The sequence below is a fragment of the Macrotis lagotis genome, chromosome X, assembly GCF_037893015.1.
Source record: "Macrotis lagotis isolate mMagLag1 chromosome X, bilby.v1.9.chrom.fasta, whole genome shotgun sequence".
Lineage (NCBI taxonomy): Eukaryota > Metazoa > Chordata > Mammalia > Peramelemorphia > Peramelidae > Macrotis > Macrotis lagotis.
In genome coordinates this window covers 555,728,446-555,750,254 of record NC_133666.1, presented here as the reverse complement: position 1 = coordinate 555,750,254, position 21,809 = coordinate 555,728,446, and the positions used below count along the sequence as shown (strand labels likewise).

At 38.4% G+C, this 21,809-nt stretch overlaps 1 protein-coding gene across 1 annotated transcript; it reads left to right on the top strand.

The window, feature by feature from the left end:
* The first annotated feature begins 151 nt into the window (after window positions 1-151).
* PABPC1 (poly(A) binding protein cytoplasmic 1) lies at window positions 152-15,001 on the top strand. The gene is made up of 15 exons (XM_074200661.1): window positions 152-1,052; window positions 3,235-3,428; window positions 3,545-3,660; window positions 6,073-6,212; window positions 7,537-7,631; window positions 7,966-8,103; window positions 8,487-8,582; window positions 11,144-11,410; window positions 11,616-11,706; window positions 11,895-12,005; window positions 12,091-12,245; window positions 12,779-12,863; window positions 13,403-13,533; window positions 14,172-14,268; window positions 14,741-15,001. Exons 1-14 carry the CDS (start codon window positions 860-862, stop codon window positions 14,262-14,264), a joined length of 1,905 nt encoding a protein of 634 aa, XP_074056762.1. The 5' UTR covers window positions 152-859; the 3' UTR covers window positions 14,265-14,268; window positions 14,741-15,001.
* The last annotated feature ends 6,808 nt before the right edge of the window (window positions 15,002-21,809 follow it).

Here is a 21,809-nt window from a genome sequence, read left to right as displayed (position 1 = left end):
CGCGGCACGTGGGGGCGGGAGCGAGGGAACCCGGAAGCTCCCGCGCGCCGCCCCCGGCGCGGTGACGGGTTAACGCTTCCCGGGGGAGGGCGAGGCCGCCGCCCCTCCCCCGCCCCGGCGCTCGCCCCGCCCCGCCCTCTGACGCAGCTGGGCGGCCCCGCCCCTCCACACCCGCAGCCGCCGCCGCCGCCTCTCCCTCTCCTCTCGGCTCTCTCCTCCTCCTCCTCCTCCTCGTCCTCCCCCTCTCTCTAGCCTGACGCTCGCGCCGGGCGCCGGCGTCAGACGCGCGGGGGCGGGGCGAGGCCGACGCCGGGTATAAATAGAGGGTGCGGGAGGCGGCGCGTCCCCTTCTCCCCGGCGGTTAGTGCTGTGAGTGCGGAGTGTGTGCTCCGGGCCCGGAACACACATTTATTATTAAAAAAATACAAAAAAATACAAAAAAATCTTTTAAAAAACCCACAAAAAAAAATCATAAAAAATCCGCGTCTCCCCCGCCGGAGACTTTTATTTTTTTTCCTCTTTTATAAAATAACCCGGTGAAGCAGCCGAGACCGACCCGCCGCCCGCGGCCCCGCAGCAGCTCCGAGAGGGAACGAAGAGAGACAGGCCTTCCCCGCCGCCAGGACCCCCGCCACCTCCCGAGCCCGCCCTTGAGCACGCAGCACCGGCAGCCGGCGGCGGACCCGACCCGCTCCGCGGCCGTTGAGTAGTTCTCGGTTCCGGTGGATTTTTGTCCCTCGGCGCTCGCCCTCGCTCCCCTCCCCCCAGCCCCCCGGCTCCAGGCTCCGGCCCCCCACACCCCCTCGCCTCTTCCCACGGAAAGTTCGCGGCTTGTGGCCCTGCGGGCGGCGGCGCCGAGATGAACCCCAGCGCCCCCAGCTACCCTATGGCCTCGCTGTACGTGGGGGACCTGCACCCCGACGTGACGGAGGCGATGCTCTACGAGAAGTTCAGCCCGGCCGGGCCCATCCTCTCCATCCGGGTCTGCAGGGACATGATCACCCGCCGCTCCCTGGGCTACGCCTATGTCAACTTCCAGCAGCCGGCGGACGGTGAGGCGCGGGCCGGGGCCCTGGGGGCCGGGGCCGGGGCCGGGGCGGGCCGGGCCGGGCCGGCCATGCTCGCGCGCGCACACGCGCGGCCCCCACACGCCCCCCGCCCCGAGCACTTCCTCCTTCGCGACCGTGTCTAAAGTTTGATGACGCGGAGGTGGGGGGCTGGGACCTCCCTGGCGAGGCGTGGGGGCCGCGGGCGTGGGGCCCGAGGAGGCACGTGTCGGGCTCCGCCGCCCCTAGGCCGGAGGCCTGTGCCTGCCGAATCCTCCCAAGGAGAGGGCTCTGGGCTTTGCAATAGTTACCCATTTTTCCCAGAATACCGGAGCCCGTAGGAAAGGGGGGGAGGGGAGTTTTTAGGGGGGTGGGGCAGCCGAGGAAAGGCCTGCCTCTGGGTGGCACCCCTCGACACCCTCCCTCCCATTTGGCCCCCGAAGAGGAGCTGGCGATCGTAAATGCCAAAGTTCAAAAAGGAATACTTCAAATGTGAACTTGTATCTGGTTGGCTTCAAGCTGTTGGGAAATCTGCTCGAGATTTCCTTTGCTTTCTGTTTGACCTGATAATGACTTTGAGGTTTCTTCTGTGTTACAAAAGTTTCATCCTTGCTCAGTAATAAGATGCCTTTTCCTTCGGAGCGTAGTGGGGTTTCTATTTTGTTGTAAAGCGATTACTTAAACTGGCTATTTATCTGGGATGAAGATTTTGAAACGTGTGTGTAGCAATACTCTAAATTCATGATTTCTAGCAATAGAGCGATGAATTCAGCTCAAATTTACCCAACTTAATCACATTTGTCAGAAAGGACCAGGAATATGAGTCACTATTTTTTTTTCAAAATTGGATTGATGTTTAATGGTACACCTTCAATATTTATATGCTGTCGAGAATTATACTGAAACATGAAAGCATTAAATGTGTTCTAGATCTACAAATTCCAAAAGACAATAGAAGTTGTTCCAGCATGTTTAGTCAATTCCATTTGTACTTGTAAACAGAAATTGACCAGTTTCTCTAAAATTTCCATTTGAACCTGCTCTTGCTTTTGCTTTTGTGCTATTGAAACTGATAGTTTGCTAGTATTATATAGTAACTGGTATATTCCCCCAAATGTTACCTGACTTGTTACCTAAGTGACATTTGTTAACTTTTTTTTGACAACTAATTGTTAATTTGGCCATCACTGATGACCAGAAAATGACACGGTGGAGTTGGTTCATTGAATTCTACATAGATCTAGAGATGGGGCAAACAAAGTTTTAGTGCTTAGAAAAGTTGAGTTTAGGTTGCCATGGATACAGGGTTCTGTTTACATTACTGGTCCTTTCTAATAGTTAAAGAGCAGTTCAGCAACCAATCAACAGAAAGCATTTCTCTTTTTGGATTATATTTCTATGATTTATAGGCTTTATGGTCAATTTTGATCACATGTCATTCAGAGCTGAACTTTTTACTTAGAAGAGCTTATTATACATGAATCTTTGAAAGTGACCAACTAGCTTAAAGTAGAGAGAGGTGATACAAAAGAAGTTAAAAGTCAGCTAAAAAACCAAGAGAAACTGAGTTATGTGGGGCCAGTTGATAATGGACTGACTGATTTCCAAAATGTACAAATTGGAACTTTCATTTGTAGAAAAGTGCCTGGCAGGTCATGAAGGTAGTTGTTTTCTTAAATTGGGGGGGGGGGTGCCAATTGCTTGAGAATAGGAATAAGAGCTACCATATAGATACAAGTTAATTTGTATTAAGTTGAACCTTTTTGCAATGAAACTATTAAGATGCCTAATTTTGTGGTACTTTTCTAGTAAGGATTTGACGCACATCATGTGCAAAGTATCATAAAAGAGGATTTACATTAAGGGAAAGGAGGTTAGAATTATAGGAATTACTATAAATTAGCTTGATCATCTGAATATTTGGAAAAATTGGGGAAATAGTGACTGGTAAAAGAACATAACTTGGATGATTAAAAAAGATGTGAGAGTTATTTAAAAATTATTTGACTTGTATGTTTCTTATATTTATGGGAAACAACTGGTAACTGTTTATCTTGCCTGATAGTTAAAAAAGGTAACATGGAGGGAATATTAATCTGAGAGCATTAATTAAGGTGTTGTGGGTATTTTTTCTCAAAATCACTTTTCGAACATTTAACTAATCTGATGGGTTTCTTTCTCTCCACAGCTGAACGGGCATTAGATACAATGAATTTTGATGTCATTAAGGGCAAGCCAGTGCGCATCATGTGGTCTCAGCGTGATCCATCACTACGTAAAAGTGGTGTGGGCAATATATTCATCAAAAATTTGGATAAATCCATTGATAATAAAGCATTGTATGATACGTTTTCTGCTTTTGGAAACATCCTTTCTTGTAAGGTAAGTTAAAACTGCAGTTAAATGAATATATTGTAGTATTTAGTCGTGATAACAAAATGTACTTAAAAACTGCTAAGCAAATAATGACTTTGGTTACAAATGATAAATTTTTTTAGGTGGTATGTGATGAAAATGGGTCAAAGGGCTATGGATTTGTACACTTTGAGACACAAGAAGCTGCTGAAAGAGCTATTGAAAAAATGAATGGAATGCTTCTTAATGATCGAAAAGTGTAAGTATATAGTAGCTATCTTAATAAACTTAACTAACCTTGTTAACCAGCTGGATTGGTGCAAGAGTAGCTTTCTTCAGGAAAGCTTTAGATGACATGGAAATCACTCATCTCTAGGACTCAAAAGGGAATGACAAATTAACTTTCTAAGATAAAACTTTTTTTTTAAGGTTTTTGCAAGGCAAATGGGGTTAAGTGGCTTGCCCAAGGCCACACTGCTGGGTAATTAAGTGTCTGAGACCCAGATTTGAACCCAAGTTCACACTCCTGACTCCAGGGCCAGTGCTTTACCCACTGTGCCACCTAGCCGCCCCCTAAGATAACTTTTTTTTAAAAAATCTAGGATCATGGGCAATAAATAATAGAAATCCCTACTGTGTGCAAGGAGCTGTGATGTGCAACACAGAGAACTCAAAGTTCCTGAACTTTAATTTCTACTGTTAATATGCTTTTATTTTAATGTTGCCTGATAGTGTGCATTTTTTTTTTTAAGTTGGGGGGCGTTTTTTGCAAGGCAATGGGGTTAAGTGGCTTGCCCAAGGCCACACAGCTAGGTAATTATTAAATAGTGTCTGAGGCCCGGATTAGAACTCAGGTACTCCTGACTTGATTAATGTACATTCTTAAATGTAAGAAATGTAAGAAATTACACTGGAAGTAGTAATGGGGAAGGTAATGTGAACAGCCAGGGAAAATTAAAATCAAATGCAGAATTTAGAATTGTTAATCAGGAAATTTTACCACAAATTTTTACCTAGATAGATTAATGAAGTCCTTGAAGTTTGTAAACCTAGCACCTGGGTTTTATTCTGAAAATTCATTAGCTTAATGAGAAGGAACTTGTTTTTGTAGCATTCTTCTAAAATGCTCTAAAGACAATAGCTTCTCTTTCATCCAAAAAAGAAAAACCACAGCAGATTTTATTTAGAAGCACTCAAAGGGCTGCTTCAACCTAGCACTATAGGTAATTAGAAGATGTGTACATGAGTATAAGAGTATTTGCCAATTGGAGGCACAGTTCCAGAATTAAGACTACTCTCAGATGAAAATGAGAACAAAAACTTTTGAGCAAAGAAATCTCATTGGAGCAAGGATTTTTTATGCCTTTATAAAAGAAGCAAAAAATGTTGAATTCTTTCTGCTACATGTGGCCAGAAATTAACCATTTTGATTTAATACAGCGATCAAAAAACCATGAAATTTCCTGATATTTGTATTTGGACTAGGAGTGAAATAGCTAAAGTTGATAGAACTGTTCATAGGTTTAAAACACATAGAAGAACCCTTTGAATAGAATTAGACAAATGGGAAGTATGCAGTAAGATAAACTGACAGGTAGATGGCACAGTGCTCTTGGGAATCTGAAAGACCTGAGTTCAAATCCACCCTCAAACATTCACTAGTTAATGTGATGCCTTGGGCAAATTTCAATTTCAGTTGAGAAAATAATAAATAGCATAATAATATCTACATCTCAGGGTGGTTGTATCAACTAAGTATTGAAAAAGTACTTCCACAGTGCTGGAAAGTAAGGAGTGCTCTATTAAAGAAATGCTTTTTCTTTTACTAAAAGTCAAGCATTTCTTAAGCATGTCAGTCTCACTGCTAAGCATTAGGCAGACAAAGAAAGGCAAGCAATTCCTCTTCTCAAGGAGCTCAGTTAGTCTGTTTATCCATATATATCTTTCCATGCTATTCTAGAATTAATATGGGACTTTCCAAAATAAAATGGCCTTAGAAAATTTTTGGACTTAAATGACATAACCCATAAAAAAAGAAAAATTGGATAAAAAATCCAAACCTGTACATGGAAATAATACACATGTAATTTTGTTACAGGTTTAAGGAAAATGTTAATAGCAATTAGCAGGATCTACCCTCCCCCCAAAATCATGGTGACATTGTACTAGTTTTTTCAATTTTTTTTAAGGTTTTTATTTTTTATATATATATATTTTTTTTTTTTTTGTCAAGCCAATGGGGTTAAGTGGCTTGTCCAAGGCCACACAGCTAGGTAGTAAGTGTCTGAGACTGAATTTGAACTCCTGACTCCTTGGCCAGTGCTCTATCCACTGCGCCACCTAGTGGCGCCTGCACCACCTAGCCTCCCAGCATTGCACTAGTTTTTACATCAAACTTAGATGTGATTAACAGAAATTGTCTCTCCATGACTGACCCCATTTGGGTTCTTGGCATTTGCTTCTCCAGCTCAAGTGACTTTTTCAGGGACACAAATTAGGTATCTGAGTTTAGATTTCAATTCTTCTGAATCCATTTTATCAATTGTACCACCTTGCTGCCTCTAGACTACAATAAGAGTGTTAATAACTAATATAAAATCAAGCCAGATTCCTTCTGAACTTAAAAAAACCCCAACAGAACTAATATTGATCTTTACATTTCTATAATTAGCTTTGTCGGTCGATTTAAATCCCGTAAAGAGAGAGAAGCAGAACTTGGAGCTAGAGCAAAAGAGTTCACCAATGTTTACATCAAAAATTTTGGTGAGGACATGGATGATGAAAGACTTAAGGAGCTCTTTGGCAAGTTTGGTAATGTCTTTGTTATATTTCTTTATACTTGTAAAGTTCTAAGCTGTAACTTTAAATTTTGTTAATTAAGTAATCTGTTGACATCAACAGCAATGAATTTTCCAGGTGATTGTAACCAATCTACTTATTAGGAGATAATTTGGGAGTTATAGATAATCTTATGATAGCTTAACGAATAATAGGGTGTTTAAGAAAAGTATTTTGAAGTAACATTAAGGAAGTTACTGTGTTTTTACTTGTCCTTAATTTACAAAAGCAATGCTACTGATTTTAGGGGGTACATACTGCCTTTTTTTTGCACCAGGCAAAAATACATTTGTGTCCATGCTTTGAGTAAAATGATACATCTATGACGATCTCATCTACCAAAGTATATAACTTTCTTCTAGTCCTCAAGCACAGACCATGTCAAAAATGTAGTTTCTTATTCTAGGAAGCCATAAAGGTTTGAAGTGATGCTTTATTTTTAAACTGGGTATATCTAGGATTATTCTAGAGCATGGATGAGTGGATAAAGACCTGACCTTGGAATCAGAAACCATCTGGTTTCAAGTTTTGTCCTTGACACATGCCTGCCTTAATATGAGGCATGTACCTCTTTTGAAAACTTGAGACAACTTTGTTTTCTTGGGGGGGGGGGGGGTTTGGAGCAGTTGGGGTTAAGTGACTTGCCCAGAGCACACAAATGTGCATATGTCAAATATCCGGGACTGAATTTGAATTCATGCATTTCTGATTCCCAAGAACGCATAGCCTTTTTATCCACTATGCTACCTAGCTGTCTTTTGAGCCTATAAAATAGCCAGTGTGTGTTGTGTGTGGTGGGAATTTTCCCTATAATGAAGAAAATCAACAGGTCCAGACAAAAGGGTATATTCCAAATCATTTGTTTGGATGAAGACAGGGAGGGGCCAGTTTAAGGGGGGATGGTGCCATAATTGGTTTAAAACAAACAAGCCTCAAACTTAATGTATACCAGCCCTATCAAACTCCCTACACTCCAAGAATTTGAAGATATATCATGTGTATCCTGTTTTCAAACTAGGTCAAGCTTAACCAGTAGTGGTAGTTTTCATTTACAAAGACATTTACTTCAAGTATTCTAATGCCATGGGAAAAAATTTTTTTTCTGAAAAAAGCATAAAGGGATCTTCATACAAGGAGAGGACTTTAAAAATATTTTGAGTTAAATATAGCCTAATAGTGCTAGAACTTGTAGACTTTAATGTTTTTTTTATTTCTTGTGATGTATGTTGAAGCTTGGAAAATCAGTTAACAGGTTTTGAATTTTGAAATAATTATTTTAAAATTTTCTTTTTAAAAGGACCTGCTTTAAGTGTGAAAGTCATGACTGATGAAAGTGGAAAATCCAAAGGTTTTGGCTTCGTGAGCTTTGAAAGACATGAAGATGCACAAAAAGTAAGGCTTGTTAAGTTCCTTAAAATTATCACCATTTTATATAGAACTAGAACACATAATCTCAAAGAAAAAAGGATGTTGTGACAGTTTAATCCTTTACGGTAGTTAGCAGGTACTGTAAAGACTTGTTACATTTCTGCATGTGTATATTTTATGTAAGAAATATTTTTTGAATAATTTTTATATCCATATAAATGAGTGTGAGGAGTTCTTTTGTTTTTAGTTTCAGAACACCACTGATAATCCAAAGTAGGCCAATTGGTTGGTCATTCTTAATCATAACTTACTGTACTAACTTGTGGAACTAAACAGCTTTATATTTATGTTCTTTAAGGCTGTAGATGAGATGAATGGAAAGGAACTGAATGGAAAACAAATCTATGTTGGCCGAGCTCAGAAAAAAGTGGAACGGCAAACGGAACTCAAGCGCAAATTTGAACAAATGAAACAGGATAGGATCACCAGATACCAGGTTTGGTTCTTTCTTTTTTTAGTTGACAGCAAGTAAAGGCCAGGGTAGGGAACATTTTTCTTCTGAGCTTAAAGAGAAGGGGGGGAAAAGACTAAACCACTATAGTAAAAGTAAACTGTTTAGATTTGATTTGATTTGATATATAGCATTTACTTTTGAAACTAAGGCAATTTTAAATTTAAATTTTACCAGCTAAAATTAAGTGTTCTGAGTGGGTGGAGAGGAGGAAATAAAGTGAGATGTGATTAGTGAAATACCTAAAGAATAGAATGGATGGATTTTCATTGAAGACATCTTTGAAATTTCTCCCAATAAAAGTGTCATGGACTACTGACTTGACATAATCTAGTATCTTAAGACTTTTCCATATTTATACTTTTTAGGGTGTTAACCTGTATGTGAAAAATCTTGATGATGGTATTGATGATGAGCGTCTTCGAAAAGAGTTTTCACCATTTGGTACAATCACTAGTGCAAAGGTAAAGCTTTGAGTGATCTTTCTAAATATAAAAACATTCTTTTTGAAAACTGGCATTTCTTACATATCATTTATGTGTATACATGTAGATGGATGGATGGGTGGATACAAGTAAATAAGCACCCATCACAGTACTAAATATAGTCAAATGCTCTCCAAGAAACACTTTCTTCATAAACAATTGCAATCTAATTACAGTTATGCATGAACTTTGCTCTGTGATCAATAGGGCTGCTGATTTGAGTAACCTTAGGTAAATCTAAATCATACTTGATAAGCTCCTAAGAAATGACATCGAAGGATAAACAGAACAGGAAAGGACACCAAGTTATAAAGGACTTTGAGAAACAGGATATTACCAGAGTTGGTTTTGAGGAAGAGAACAAGAGAACCTTTGCCTCAGAAAGTCAATTTGACTTGCTTAGTAGAGAATTTCTAGAGTGGAACAAGACTTTTAAAGCAAGCTGTACAGGCATTGGGATGTCATAATAGTGTCAGAAAGGAAGTGCATCTACTATAAAAATGATAGGCCTTGACCTGATAATGAAATCAGGGAGGATTTGACAGGGAGTAGATAGATGATTCAGTTTTGTATATATTTGCTATTTAAGAGACAGCCAGTTTTGAGATGTCTTTATAGGAATGTAATGGAAAGTGAGTAGGACTGGACAATCTGATTGATAATCATCTGCAGAGGTGATAATTGAAACTGGAAGGTGGGAAGCTTAAGTATAATATAAAGGGTGAAAGACCCAGCCCAGAACTTTGGGAAGAGGACTGTAAACTTACCCCATGGTTAACAGACATGATGGTGGAAGAAGACCCAACAAAGAAGACAGAAGGAATGATCAGGTAGGAGATAATAGGATAGAAAAAGTTTAGTAAAAAAGACTGCAAATAGTGTAAAAAGCAATTTGAGAACTCCCTACTTGTAGAATCAGTTATGAATAATATACACACTCAAGATTTTGCCAGATCTTAAAATAAAAAAACCAATCCTTGCTTGATTTAATTCAAGGGTTCTTTGTCATTAGCACCCCTTTGGCAGCCTAATGAAGTCTATGGAAACCTTTCTCAGAATATCTTAAAATATAGAGGTGGTATAGTACAGTGTATAGAATATTAAACCTGGAGTCAGGAAGGTCTGAATTAAAATCTTATTTTCAATTTTTACTAGTTGAGTGATCCTGACCCAGTCTCCTAACCATTTCCTTATCCTACAAAATGAGAATAGTGGCTGCATCTACTTCTCAGGATTATGAAGATAAAATTATATTTGCAGAGCACTTTGTAAACCTTAAAGGGCAATAAAATGGGGTTATTGAGTTTTTAGACCCTAGTTTAGGAATCTCTGATAGAGGGTAAATGTCACTTCTTTTAAAGAAATTTTAAAACAAAATTGCTTATGTAACAGGAGGTCTGGTACTGTTAACTTCTTGAAGTTTGCCCTTGGGACAGTATACCACATATTTTGAATTTTTAGTTGATAAAGTTAGCTAACAAGTTTTGGTGAGCACAGAAGGTACTACTAATAGGTATTGCAGGGAAGTAGTTAAGAGTTCAGGAATGAAGGTTGGAATATCAGAAAGGAGAAAGGATGATAGTGTATTCTGTTTGTGATTCCATTTAAGGTACAGTTTTTGATTCTTTTCATGAAGTAGAACAATTTGCATACTAGAGACTGATACTTTCTAGTCTTCATTCTACAATGAAAAAATGCACACAGGTTTCTGTTTTCATTTGAGGTTTGTATGTAAGTATGCATGTCAAGCATTTTTCCCCTTTAGTTCAGTTCCTGGGTGCCTTGGTATATAAAGGAGTGTCCATTGAAAATCGAACAAATGTAACTGTTATGCTTATATTCTTATATATTATTTAGCCATTGGATGGGAGGGGTACTAAAACATTGACAAGTTCCATCTGAACTTTGGAGGTTTGCAATTGGTGTTGAAAAATTTGGACGTTTCATTGGACCTGAGTGTATAACTTCTTAAATATTTGACCAGGTCATTACTGTTCCTCACTTGTTCAACATTTAATTGTCTGTTACTAACCAATAGAAAGCAGATCATCTTGGTCTTTTCCCAATTGACTTGAATGAAGTATGTCCATAATAAATCCCAGTATGCAGTATCCAGCATTATTGTGATAGGTCATTAGTAGTTCCTGGTGTAGATAGTATTGAATGACCATTAGATTAAGGTTCCTACAGTTTTCATCTTTGTGCCATGGATGCATTTCCCCCTTTTCAACAAGGAAGCAGTCAGTTCAACTTTGGGGGGTTTTTTTCTCCATTTGTTGGGGGCATTAAGGAAAAATAAGTGAATTTGACTTGTGCCTGGGCTAAAAAAAGAAGCAAGAATATAAATTATGGAAAAATAAACTTGCAAAAGTTTGAGTACCTGCAGTAAATCCCACTATGTGATCATCCAACAGTAACTGACATATTACTGATTCCTTATATTATGCAAATAACACGTGCAGAGCCCTTTCTGCACCTTTGTTATTGCTTCTAGAGTTGTATTTAATTTAAATGGTTTTTTTCTCCCCTCTTCCCATAAGGTGATGATGGAAGGTGGCCGCAGCAAAGGCTTTGGGTTTGTATGTTTCTCTTCGCCTGAGGAAGCCACCAAAGCAGTCACAGAAATGAATGGCAGGATTGTTGCCACCAAGCCATTGTATGTAGCTTTAGCCCAGCGCAAAGAGGAGCGGCAGGCTCACCTCACAAACCAGTATATGCAGAGAATGGCGAGCGTCAGAGCTGTGCCCAATCCTGTTATTAATCCCTATCAGCCTCCTTCAGGTTACTTCATGGCAGCTATTCCTCAGGTATGTCTTAGAGAAAAGGTAGCCACTTTATTTAAAATTATCTTGGTATGTAATAATTTGACGTGAAAAGCTTTTGAAGTGAAAGAGCCATAAATATTGATGGTGTGTATTTTCAGAGGGTTTAATTTTGAGGTACCTGCTTAATAAGGGGGCATAATGTTGGAGAATGAAATAAGTGATTAGTTTCTTTAATTCTGTTCTGCAGACTCAGAATCGTGCTGCATACTATCCTGCTAGCCAAATTGCTCAACTCAGACCAAGTCCTCGCTGGACTGCTCAGGGTGCCAGACCTCATCGTAAGTCCTCCTCCTAAGTGGTTTTATTTTCATGAAAATAGTCATTACTTAATTGACTTTGTAGTCCTTGTATCTGTTAACATTTCTTAAGTATGTTCAAATGGATGTAAACTTGAGTTTTTTAAAGTACCTAAATATGCATTCTCGGGATATTAATGAGTAATACATGACTGCATTTTTAAATAAAGCATTCCAGAACATGCCCGGTGCTATCCGCCCAGCAGCTCCTAGGCCGCCATTTAGTACAATGAGACCAGCTTCTTCACAGGTTCCACGAGTCATGTCAACACAGCGTGTTGGTGAGTGTTCAATCTTGTGGATGTAATAAATAGCCAAAAATGATTTAATTTAATATTAAATGTATAAAAATCTTTCCCCTCTCAGCAAACACATCAACTCAGACAATGGGTCCACGTCCTGCAGCAGCTGCTGCTGCAGCTACTCCTGCTGTCCGCACAGTTCCACAGTATAAGTATGCTGCAGGTGTTCGCAATCCTCAACAGCATCTTAATGCACAGCCACAGGTTACCATGCAGCAGGTATGGATTTAATTCTGATTATAAAAGGTGGCCATCCCGACAGGAACTGAAGGCAGCAGCATAATAAAGCAGTTTGGGTGATTTTAAAAAAAGTTTATTAGCATCTGTCTCCATTTTTCAATAGCATGTAAAATGCAAATTTTTCATAATAGATAGAATTTTAAAAAATAGAACCTTAATAAGTCAATTCTTAGCTTCAGAACTTAATAGTAAAAAGAGCTGATGATTAACAACCAGTTGCTTTGTTTTCAGTCAAGAGAATCAAGTCACCTCAGTTTCTTCTTTATCCTGACTATTTGGTGTGCAATTTAGCAAAATATTGGTGGAAACATTTGCAGGAGAGAAGGAAAAAAGGAAGTTCAGGGGTTACTTTGGAATGAGCTGTGGTGTGTGGTCCTTGGAAATTCTGTATTACCAGTTGATTTCATATTCAAGTATCCAGATTGCAGTCTTCATTATGCCTTCATCTGTACATAAAAATACTAATGTACTATAAACTTAAGCATTTTTTTTTCATTAATATTTATTTCTAGCCTGCTGTTCATGTGCAAGGTCAGGAACCTTTAACTGCTTCCATGTTGGCATCCGCCCCTCCTCAAGAGCAAAAGCAGATGTTGGGTATGAATTTGATCTTGGTCAATCATGAATTTTATTTCAATTTCTTTAATTTTATTTATTTTGATGGTATTTGTATTAACAAAATCAAGGAGGTTAGGGGCTAGAAATGACCTTTTTTTTAGGTCCATGGTAGCCTTCAAGACAGGTAGGATATTTTTAGTTTATTTGGAGCTATCTTTTCAAATAAAGGGCTTCTCAAAGCAGGACTTTGGGATCACCTCCAGTTCTGGAATGGGGAATTTGAACTAAAATGGAGAAGGAAAAATTGGATTGCTGAATTTGTCCACAATGAATTTTTCATTTAATGTATACAGTTTTTCGTTGGAAAAACTGATGAACCTCAGGAATGACTAGACGAACCATGAATGAATAATCTGACTTTCCAGATGTATTTTCCCTGGAAGAATTGTTATCTTTAAAAGTTTTCCTTCCCTTTTTTCCCCACCTTGGAATACAAGTATTACTATCATAGTTCTGATTTTAGTTTTGAAGTTAACATAAAATGTGAATTTGAAATCTTATTATTCACTCCATCCTAGGTGAACGGCTGTTTCCACTCATTCAGGCCATGCACCCCACCCTGGCTGGTAAAATCACTGGCATGTTGCTAGAAATTGACAACTCTGAGCTTCTTCATATGCTTGAGTCTCCCGAGTCTCTCCGCTCTAAGGTAATTTTCAGTTTCTGACCTAGACTTCTGCTTGCATAAGTTTTTTTAGATCTCTGAAAAATTAACAGGTAGGGTGGCTAGGTGGCGTAGTGGATAAAGCACCAGCCCTGGAGTCAGGAGTATCTGGGTTCAAATCTGGTCTCAGACACTTAATATAATTAACTAGCTGTGTGGCCTTGGGCAAGCCACTTAACCCCATTTGCCTTGCAAAAACCTAAAAAAAAATGGGTAAAAGGTAATATAGATAGACAAGACCTATAGGATGATTCTATGTTTTATATATATAGCTCTTTGAAGATTTGGGGTTCTTCCTGACTGTTCCCTATGTCACACTTTTGAGTAGAAACTTAATCACCTATTAAGATTTATAATCATAAGTGGATGTCTTCCACTAAAGTTCTGCCCAGCCACAAATACTTGATTGTGAGGCCTAGCTTGTGCCTCAAGGGGTCAGTTAAGACCAGTTTACCCCCACTTTGTTTAATTGGTGCAAAGCTCGGACAAGAAAGAGCATTTCTTGTCATCCTATCCCCATGTGTTTTTGTAGCCATGAAACAACTAAAATACTTTGTTAATTGGGGAGATAGAATGCATTGAGAATTTTATACTACCAATTTCCATTAATTGATCCTCCTTAGGTTGATGAAGCTGTAGCTGTACTGCAAGCTCACCAAGCTAAAGAAGCTGCCCAGAAAGCAGTTAACAGTGCCACTGGCGTTCCAACTGTTTAAAAGAGTAAGTACTTTGAAGGAAGAAACCCAAGTTGGTTTTTAAGTTTGACCTGATGAACAATTTAAAATGCATTATGTAGCAAAATACTTCTGACCACTTTAATAATACATTTACAATTGTAGTGAGAACAAAATTTCATATTTGAGAGGGCTCATTCCCTTCACTTTTGAAATATTAAGTCAATCAGAAGAAAAACGTTAAAAAAATTGTTTAATAGGTGTTGCCAGCCAGCGACTGGCAAATGGTTTTCCTTAGGGAAGGGGCAGAACTTCCACAAGACAGCTTGGCCCTGTATTGTAATGGTGGGTGGAAATGAACACTGCCTAGGATCAAGATGACATACTTCACTGTAGTTGGGTGGTTGCAGTTACCAGCCATGCCATTTTGGGGAACACATTCCATAAGTTGGAGATCCCTGGCTTAGTCTGTTGCAAAAAAGAAAGGGGAGATAAACTTTTTTTTTCTTAACTTACAGAAAGATCAGGGACCACGAAATGGAACCTCTGCTTCACCGAAGAAAAATATCTAAACATCGAAAAACTTAAATATTGTGAAAAAACATTGCAAAATATAAAATAAATAAAAAAAGGAAAAGGAAACTTTGAACCTGATGTACCGAGCAAATGCCAGGTCTAGCAAAACTTAATGCTAGTCCTAGATTACTTATTGATTTAAAAACAAAAAACAAGAAAAAACAAAAAAACCCAAAAAAAATAGTAAAATATATAAAAACAAATTAATGTTTTATAGACCCGGGGGGAAAAGAATTTTCAGCACAGTACAAAAATTTAAAGCATTCCTTTCTTTAATTTTGTAATTCTTTACTGTGGAAAAGCTCAGAATATCACCACTGTTTTAGATAACAGAATTGATAGCTGAGCAAGGAAACGTAATTTGGATTATAAAATTCTTGCTTTAATAAAAATTCCTTAAACAGTGGACAATGACTTTTTTTTTATACTCTTTTCAGTCTTTTCATACTGGCATGCTTTAAAAGTAGCTAGCGTCTTAGAACTGAGCTGGAATTTAGCCAGCAACACCATGTCTTCAGTTGGAAAGCCTACAAATAAGCTGTTGCTTGTGAACCTTTAGGTGCTAATGTAATAGAGGTAAATAAATCTAATGTCCATTTTTAAAGTTTCTTCAAAAGAAGAAAGTGGAATCGAGGTAACATTACAAAAACTTGTTTAAAAAATATTCAGTTGTGGAAAACAGACACCTCAATACTTGAGCTTAATGTGCTAAGATATTATATGGCAGCTCAGTCTGACTTGATCTCTTTAAGGAAGGTATTCTTTCTACTGTTTTAAAGATAAGATTGAAATAAGCTGCTTAATACAGCTTTTAGAACTAGATGTGACAAGGTAATTTAATCCAGAGAATCCTGTATTTGGGAGTAGAGTTTACCTCATTCAATGAAATAACCAAAATGAATGTTAACAAGCCCATGCATTTTAGTCTATTTACCTATAAGCCTTAACTTTATTCTGTAGATAAATTGAGAGAGTAAGAAAAATATTTGTACTTCATATTTTTAAGACTTTGCCCCTTATTTTATCATCTGTTTCATAAACTTTTCCCTCTTGAAAGAACAGTAATGAACAGACTTTTCCTTATCACTTAAACCTCATTTAATAAACATTTGGTGAAAGTCAGTTTGGTTTGGTGGTGAGGGTTTTGAGTTTAACTTCTAGGGAGCAACTGAGAAGGACCCATAACTGACTGATCCTGAGCAAGATCCCCTCAGCCAGCTGACCCTTAAACTGTCTTGCAAGCAGGTAGTAAGTCTACATTAGACCTGAGGAGCACCAACAAAAAATTTCCTATGGGTACAACCTCCATTTTACTGATGGGGTAGTACTGAAGTACTCGATAACAAGCCATCATGTACTACATATGTTCATAAAATGTCAATAAATCATAAAGACTAAGCCCTAGATAATAGGATACAAATCAGTAATGTCTAATGATATCAAACTAAAGGAGACAGGCAAAAAACAATCCCTGGATACTTACATGTTTTCTTAATTACATTTTGATCTGACTCAAGCTGTAATGTAGTTTGAGACCTATGATAGCATAGGAGAAGTATTACATAAGACTGGAGGACAGAAAGCTGCTAACCACAATCAGGCACGTAACCTGAAGTGAATGGATAAATGGAGACTTAGGCTCCAAATAACTCTGAAGAACTGTTGGACTTCTGGTTGCAGTATATTCTGTTCTTGATCTTTTAATCTTTACCTCATAAAGGTTCCTTACAATATTTGATGTCTTAATACAATTTAACTTTTATTTTGTCTTAATAAACAGACCTAATAGATCAAATGACAAGTATTCATTGGGAACTTGGGTTCATGTCAAGAAGGAAACTTTTTATGCAGCAAAGCTTTATATGAGCTTTTTATTACTGATCTTTTGAATTCTCAGTTATGAGCTATTAATCTTAATGTGGTGGAGATTTTGTTTAAAATAGATCTTGGATTCTTGAAGATTTTTCCAACAGGACATGACCGTGTACAAATAAAAGATTTGGGAAGTCACTTTTAAGGACCAGACAAGGTTCAGCAATTTCCCTTAGATAATGCAATTAAGTGACAGGCAAGAATTGATTCATGGTCATGTCTTAGGGATGAATTAGACCTTGTACAATATTTTGAGCAGGATAGTGATATCAGAAATTAGCCTTTGGAAATTTTGGATTGTAGAGGATAGATGGAGAAACTGGAGATTAAATTAGGTTATTTAAATACAGTCCTAGGAAGTGATAAAGACCTAAACCCAAGGTAGTGTCCATGAGTGAAACAAAGGAGATGGAGAGATGTTGAATATGAGGAAGTATCAAGGATGACAAATGTGGGAACATATTTACTAATTTGCCCCAGATCAGATTTTAATACACTGCCATCTAAACCTCCAGAGCTTTTTTGTCACTTGCTCAGTTAAAAATTTTGGCTATATTACAGAAAACAAGTTCAGTCAGAGTTAAGAGACTTGAAATCCTAGATTGACCCTTCTACCCTATACCCAAGCATGGCCATTAAGGAATTATCTCCAATGGAATTCAGGGCTAACCAAAACTGGACCTGCAGAGCAATTTTATGTGGCACCGTGGGCTTACCATATGCTTTAGTAAGCAAAGCTGAACTACCTACAAAAATAGCAAATCAATAATTTCAAAAACTTTAAAAAGTAAGGTTGGACAGCCCTGGAGTGGGTTTAAGGCCATTTTAAGCCTGATATGTACTGCAACCCTAATTCCTGCCAAGAGATGGCTAAGAAGCAAAGTGACATCTTTTATTGCAGGTTCTAGGGTTGGCCTGGTCACCAAAAAAATGGCTTTTTTTCTTGAAGAGGTAGTTGGATAAATAACATCCATTGGTCATTATAACCTGAAATTGGTAGAATCAAGGTTTTAAATTAAGTAGGTGACTTACTGAGTTGAGAATAATCTGATTCTAAAATTTTTTTTAAAAAAATTTTCTAAAGATTCTAAGTCTGAGATAGGTGAGAAAGTGAAGCAATATTCCCCCTTATTTCCTTTCTCTTACCGCCCCCTGCCCGCCCCCCCCCCCCCCCCCCCCCCCCCCCCCCCCCGCCGCCGCCTTCAGGGAGGTTATGTTCTAGTGGAGAATGCCTCATAATGTAGAGAGTTTGGGGAAATTTTAGAAGCTTAACTTAGGCTGGGTAGACATTTTAGAAAAACCACTTTTGTTCAAGATGCAAAAAAAATTACTGAACATTTCTAGAATATTTTCTGTTTTATTACTGTAATATACCCTTACCTAGGAAGATAGTGTGTGACACAAATGTCTGTCTTAGAAACTTGGCCAACTTGTGTCCAAACAGCCTGTTTAAAAACTACTTGAAGCAGCCATGTAATAATATATCCTGAACTACTACCACTGCATTTTAGAAGTCTGCTCGAAGCAATTTTACCTAATGTAACATTTTCTATTCAATCAGTATTCTACTTGGAAAGAAATGTCTAGACCAGTAGTCTCCATTTGCCTTTGGGCATTTTGATAACAAAAGCCAAGTTAAAGGTTCTGTAGGAATCTAAAAGGAAAAGATCACTATGACAATACAACTTGGGGTTATCATTTAATTGAATGGTAGTCAATTTCCTAACACTGTTGGATTCCTTTAACCACTGCACTCAAGCTGTCTCCAGGTGTAAGCAAAGCAAGTTTCTCCTTGTGTTTAATTCTCATCAGGAAATGGACAGGAAAGGTACTGTCCCCAAGGGAGTCTTGCCTTCGGGTTTGGGAAAAACATCTTAACTAGATTATAGGTACCTCTTACTGTTAAATTTAGTCACCACTACTGGTCCATTTTCCAATGTTATTTACCTCTTTGTTCTTGGTCTTTTACTGGAAAGGACTTTAGACAGAAATGTTTATTAATACTTTTATCAGTTTAAAGAAAAGTTTTTAATGTACATCCTCATTGGCTAATGCTGATTTTGAGCTCAGCAAACATTGATCAAGCACCTTCCTTGAACACAACACTGACCTAGTGAACTAAAAGTTCAGATAAGACAACTTCTGGACCTGCAGCTTCCAAACAGGCATATGTAATACACATACATGACTGCACTATAAGATAATTAAGAGTTTAAAATTTTATGTGAGATCCAGATTGTTGGAATGAAGAATAGTTCTAGTTCAGTATAGATGTGGTTGGAGTTTCCAATAAATCTGCTCTTGACTGATCCTGGGTGATTTGACATTTTTTCAATGACGAATAAAGGCTTAGAATATTGAAGATACAGTTGACATCAAGTTAACATTGAACTATAGACTCAGGAGTCAAAAAAATCTTCATATTAGAACATTTAATAAGATTAAATTCAATATAAATATGAGTGAGTTAAAATGATTGAAGTAGAGAGCAAGCCCAGAAAAGTTCCTCTCTGAACCCTGGCCATGCAGTGACTGTAAGGCAAGCCATTTATTCTTCCCCAGGCAATTCTTAAATACTGTGCCAAACTATATTGGTAGAAGGAATTTCCTCATGTGGGTATTCTCTTGCAGTGGAGTGGCATCATAGATTGAGCTCTACATGTGTGTACAGAAGGTCAACTTTATCTTCTTCCCACTCAGTCGGAGCTTTGAACACCAGAGTGTATGGACACATGAAACTAGAAAGAATTCAGAGGACACCTAGAATGATGAAGGAACCTTATGTCTCATTTCTATTGAAGGAAGTGGGATTGTTTAACCTTGGGAAAACAAGATGCAGTCAAGGGAGAACTATCAAGTATTGAAGGCTGTTATGTGGAGTGGGGAATTAGAACCTGGAGTGTTGGGTAAAGTTGCAAAGAGACAAATTGATATCAGGAGACTTCTAACAAATCAAGCAAATGGGTTGCTGCCTCCAGGACAGGATTCTTCTGTGGTAGTCTCTGAAGAAAGGCCAGATGGGTTTGCTATGACTTGGGAATTTTGGAGTTGGCCTAGAGGTCTCTACATTAGCATTCAGTCTTTCTGCAATCCAAGGTAGAGAAAGGTTACATTACCAAATTGAACTGATCAGAGGAGCTTTCTTGGAAGACAGCATTTGGAATTTTTATTAAAGGATGTTTAAAGGGGGCAGCTAGATGTTACAGTGGTTAGAGCACCAGCTCTGGAGTCAGGAGGACCTGAGTTCAAATCCAGCCTCAGACTCGATTGCCTAACCTATTTGATATTGGGCAAGTCACAGTCCTATAGCCTTAAATAAGATTTTAAAAAAGGATGGTTAGCAACTCAGTAAGTAGAATAAATAGGGATATTCCAAACTTTAAAAAAAGGTGGGTTTAGCTGTCTTGGAAATAGTCAACAGAGTAGAGATGAGCATGCCAACTCCAACATGAGTCCTGTTTGATTGCTTTGGGTGTTCCATCAAAAGAGATGGCAATACTTCCGGCACTTAGGGAGTTGCTTAAATCATTGATTTATTAACCACCTGTTACATGCCTACCATCCAACTAGATCTCAATACAAATACAAATGTGAATCAGCTATAAGACCTTATATTAGAATATATGGGAATTCACCATGTAACTGATTTGAGAGGGAACTGGAAGAATCGGGAAAAGTCCTTGAAGGAAGTTGCCCTTGGATTATGCATTAAAGTAGGTAGGGATGAGGAAGGAGAATGTGCTAGACTAGGCTGGATCATAGAGTTTGTGAAGGGGAGTTGTATATAATCATCCCCAGAAGAGACAGAACAGAGCCAGATTCTGAAGGGCTTTAAATGACAAATTGACAAGTGGTTTTAGGTCAATAGGAACCTGTTGGTTCCTGAGGTTTTTTTTGTGCAGCATAACAACTTGGTCAGACTAATACTTCAGGAATCACTATCACTTTTTCAGCTATGTGGAGGATAGATTGGATAGAGGTGAAGCTGGAAGAGAAGTAATTAGGACTTGGGCTATTATGGCTGTAAGTATGAATGGAGAAAAGAGGCCTTTTGTGAGATGTTGTGAAAGTGGGAAGACAAGGCTTGGCAACTAATCAGATTAGTCCAAACTGAGATTTTGCTCAGATTTCAAGTCAGTAAAAGAATTGTCTTGAGTATTTTCAATCTTTCTTTCTCTTGAATGTTCAGTTTTCCTTATAATGCTTTTCAAAGATGATTATTATTACTTTGGGTCAGATACATGACTTGACCAGCATAAAGAATTCCACTGTGGAAATTGCTTCCTTGATGTAGAACTCCTCAGTAAATTGCAGGGTCAGAAAGAAGTCAAAGGATTTGCTCATGATCTCCCAAGTAGTGTATATCAGAGGCAGGATCTTGACTTGTTTTCTCTAAAATTAGCGCACTTACCCCATCCCAAACTGCCTTTCTACAAAATCTTACTTTATATGCTCCCTATACTTTATACTACTGAAGATTCGTTTTGGTTTAGAAGCTAGGTAATGACAGTCCTTCTGCCAATACAAATTGACATGTGTTCTGCAACTTAAGAGAAATAGTAGGACTGCTGAGAAATTCAGTGACTTGCCTAGGATCTCACAATGAATATGAATCAAAGGTAGGACTTCCCATGCAAAAGGCTTACTCTATCCAATACACCTCTCTGCTTTTCTGTTGAATAATATCTCCACTACTTTATTAACACTCACCCAGCACTATAGCCATGAAACCATACTGAGCATTTGACAGGGCTAGAGCAACTATCAAGCAATGATTTAAAAAAATATAGATTATCCTCAGCTCACTAAATTTGATCAGCTTTTATTTGAAGCTTTTGTGTTTTTGTTTTCAAGTATTTAAAAAATAGGTCTGGTTCTCCTTTCTCTTCCTATCAGCCAAGGACCTATTTTCAAGCTTTTTCCAAAGGACCTCATTTTTAAAAATGACCCTCAAACAATAGCCACACCCTTATACATCCTTACCATCAAGATGCCAAACATACCCCCTGCAGATAGGGTTCTCTTTTCCATTCCTTCTTTTCCAGAGAAAAGATCCTGATCCTTTCTCATTTCCCCCATTGGATCCCAGGAAAGGGACATTATTATTTTCCCAAAGCTTGTGAGCAACTAAACTGAACC

Coding starts and splice junctions, on each gene's coding strand:
- PABPC1 (XM_074200661.1), top strand. CDS start 860: ATGAACCCCAGCGCCCCCAGCTACCCTATGGCCTCGCTGTACGTGGGG. Junction 3,661..6,072: donor CTTCTTAATGATCGAAAAGT/GTAAGTATATAG, acceptor TTCTATAATTAG/CTTTGTCGGTCGATTTAAAT. Junction 8,104..8,486: donor ATAGGATCACCAGATACCAG/GTTTGGTTCTTT, acceptor TATACTTTTTAG/GGTGTTAACCTGTATGTGAA.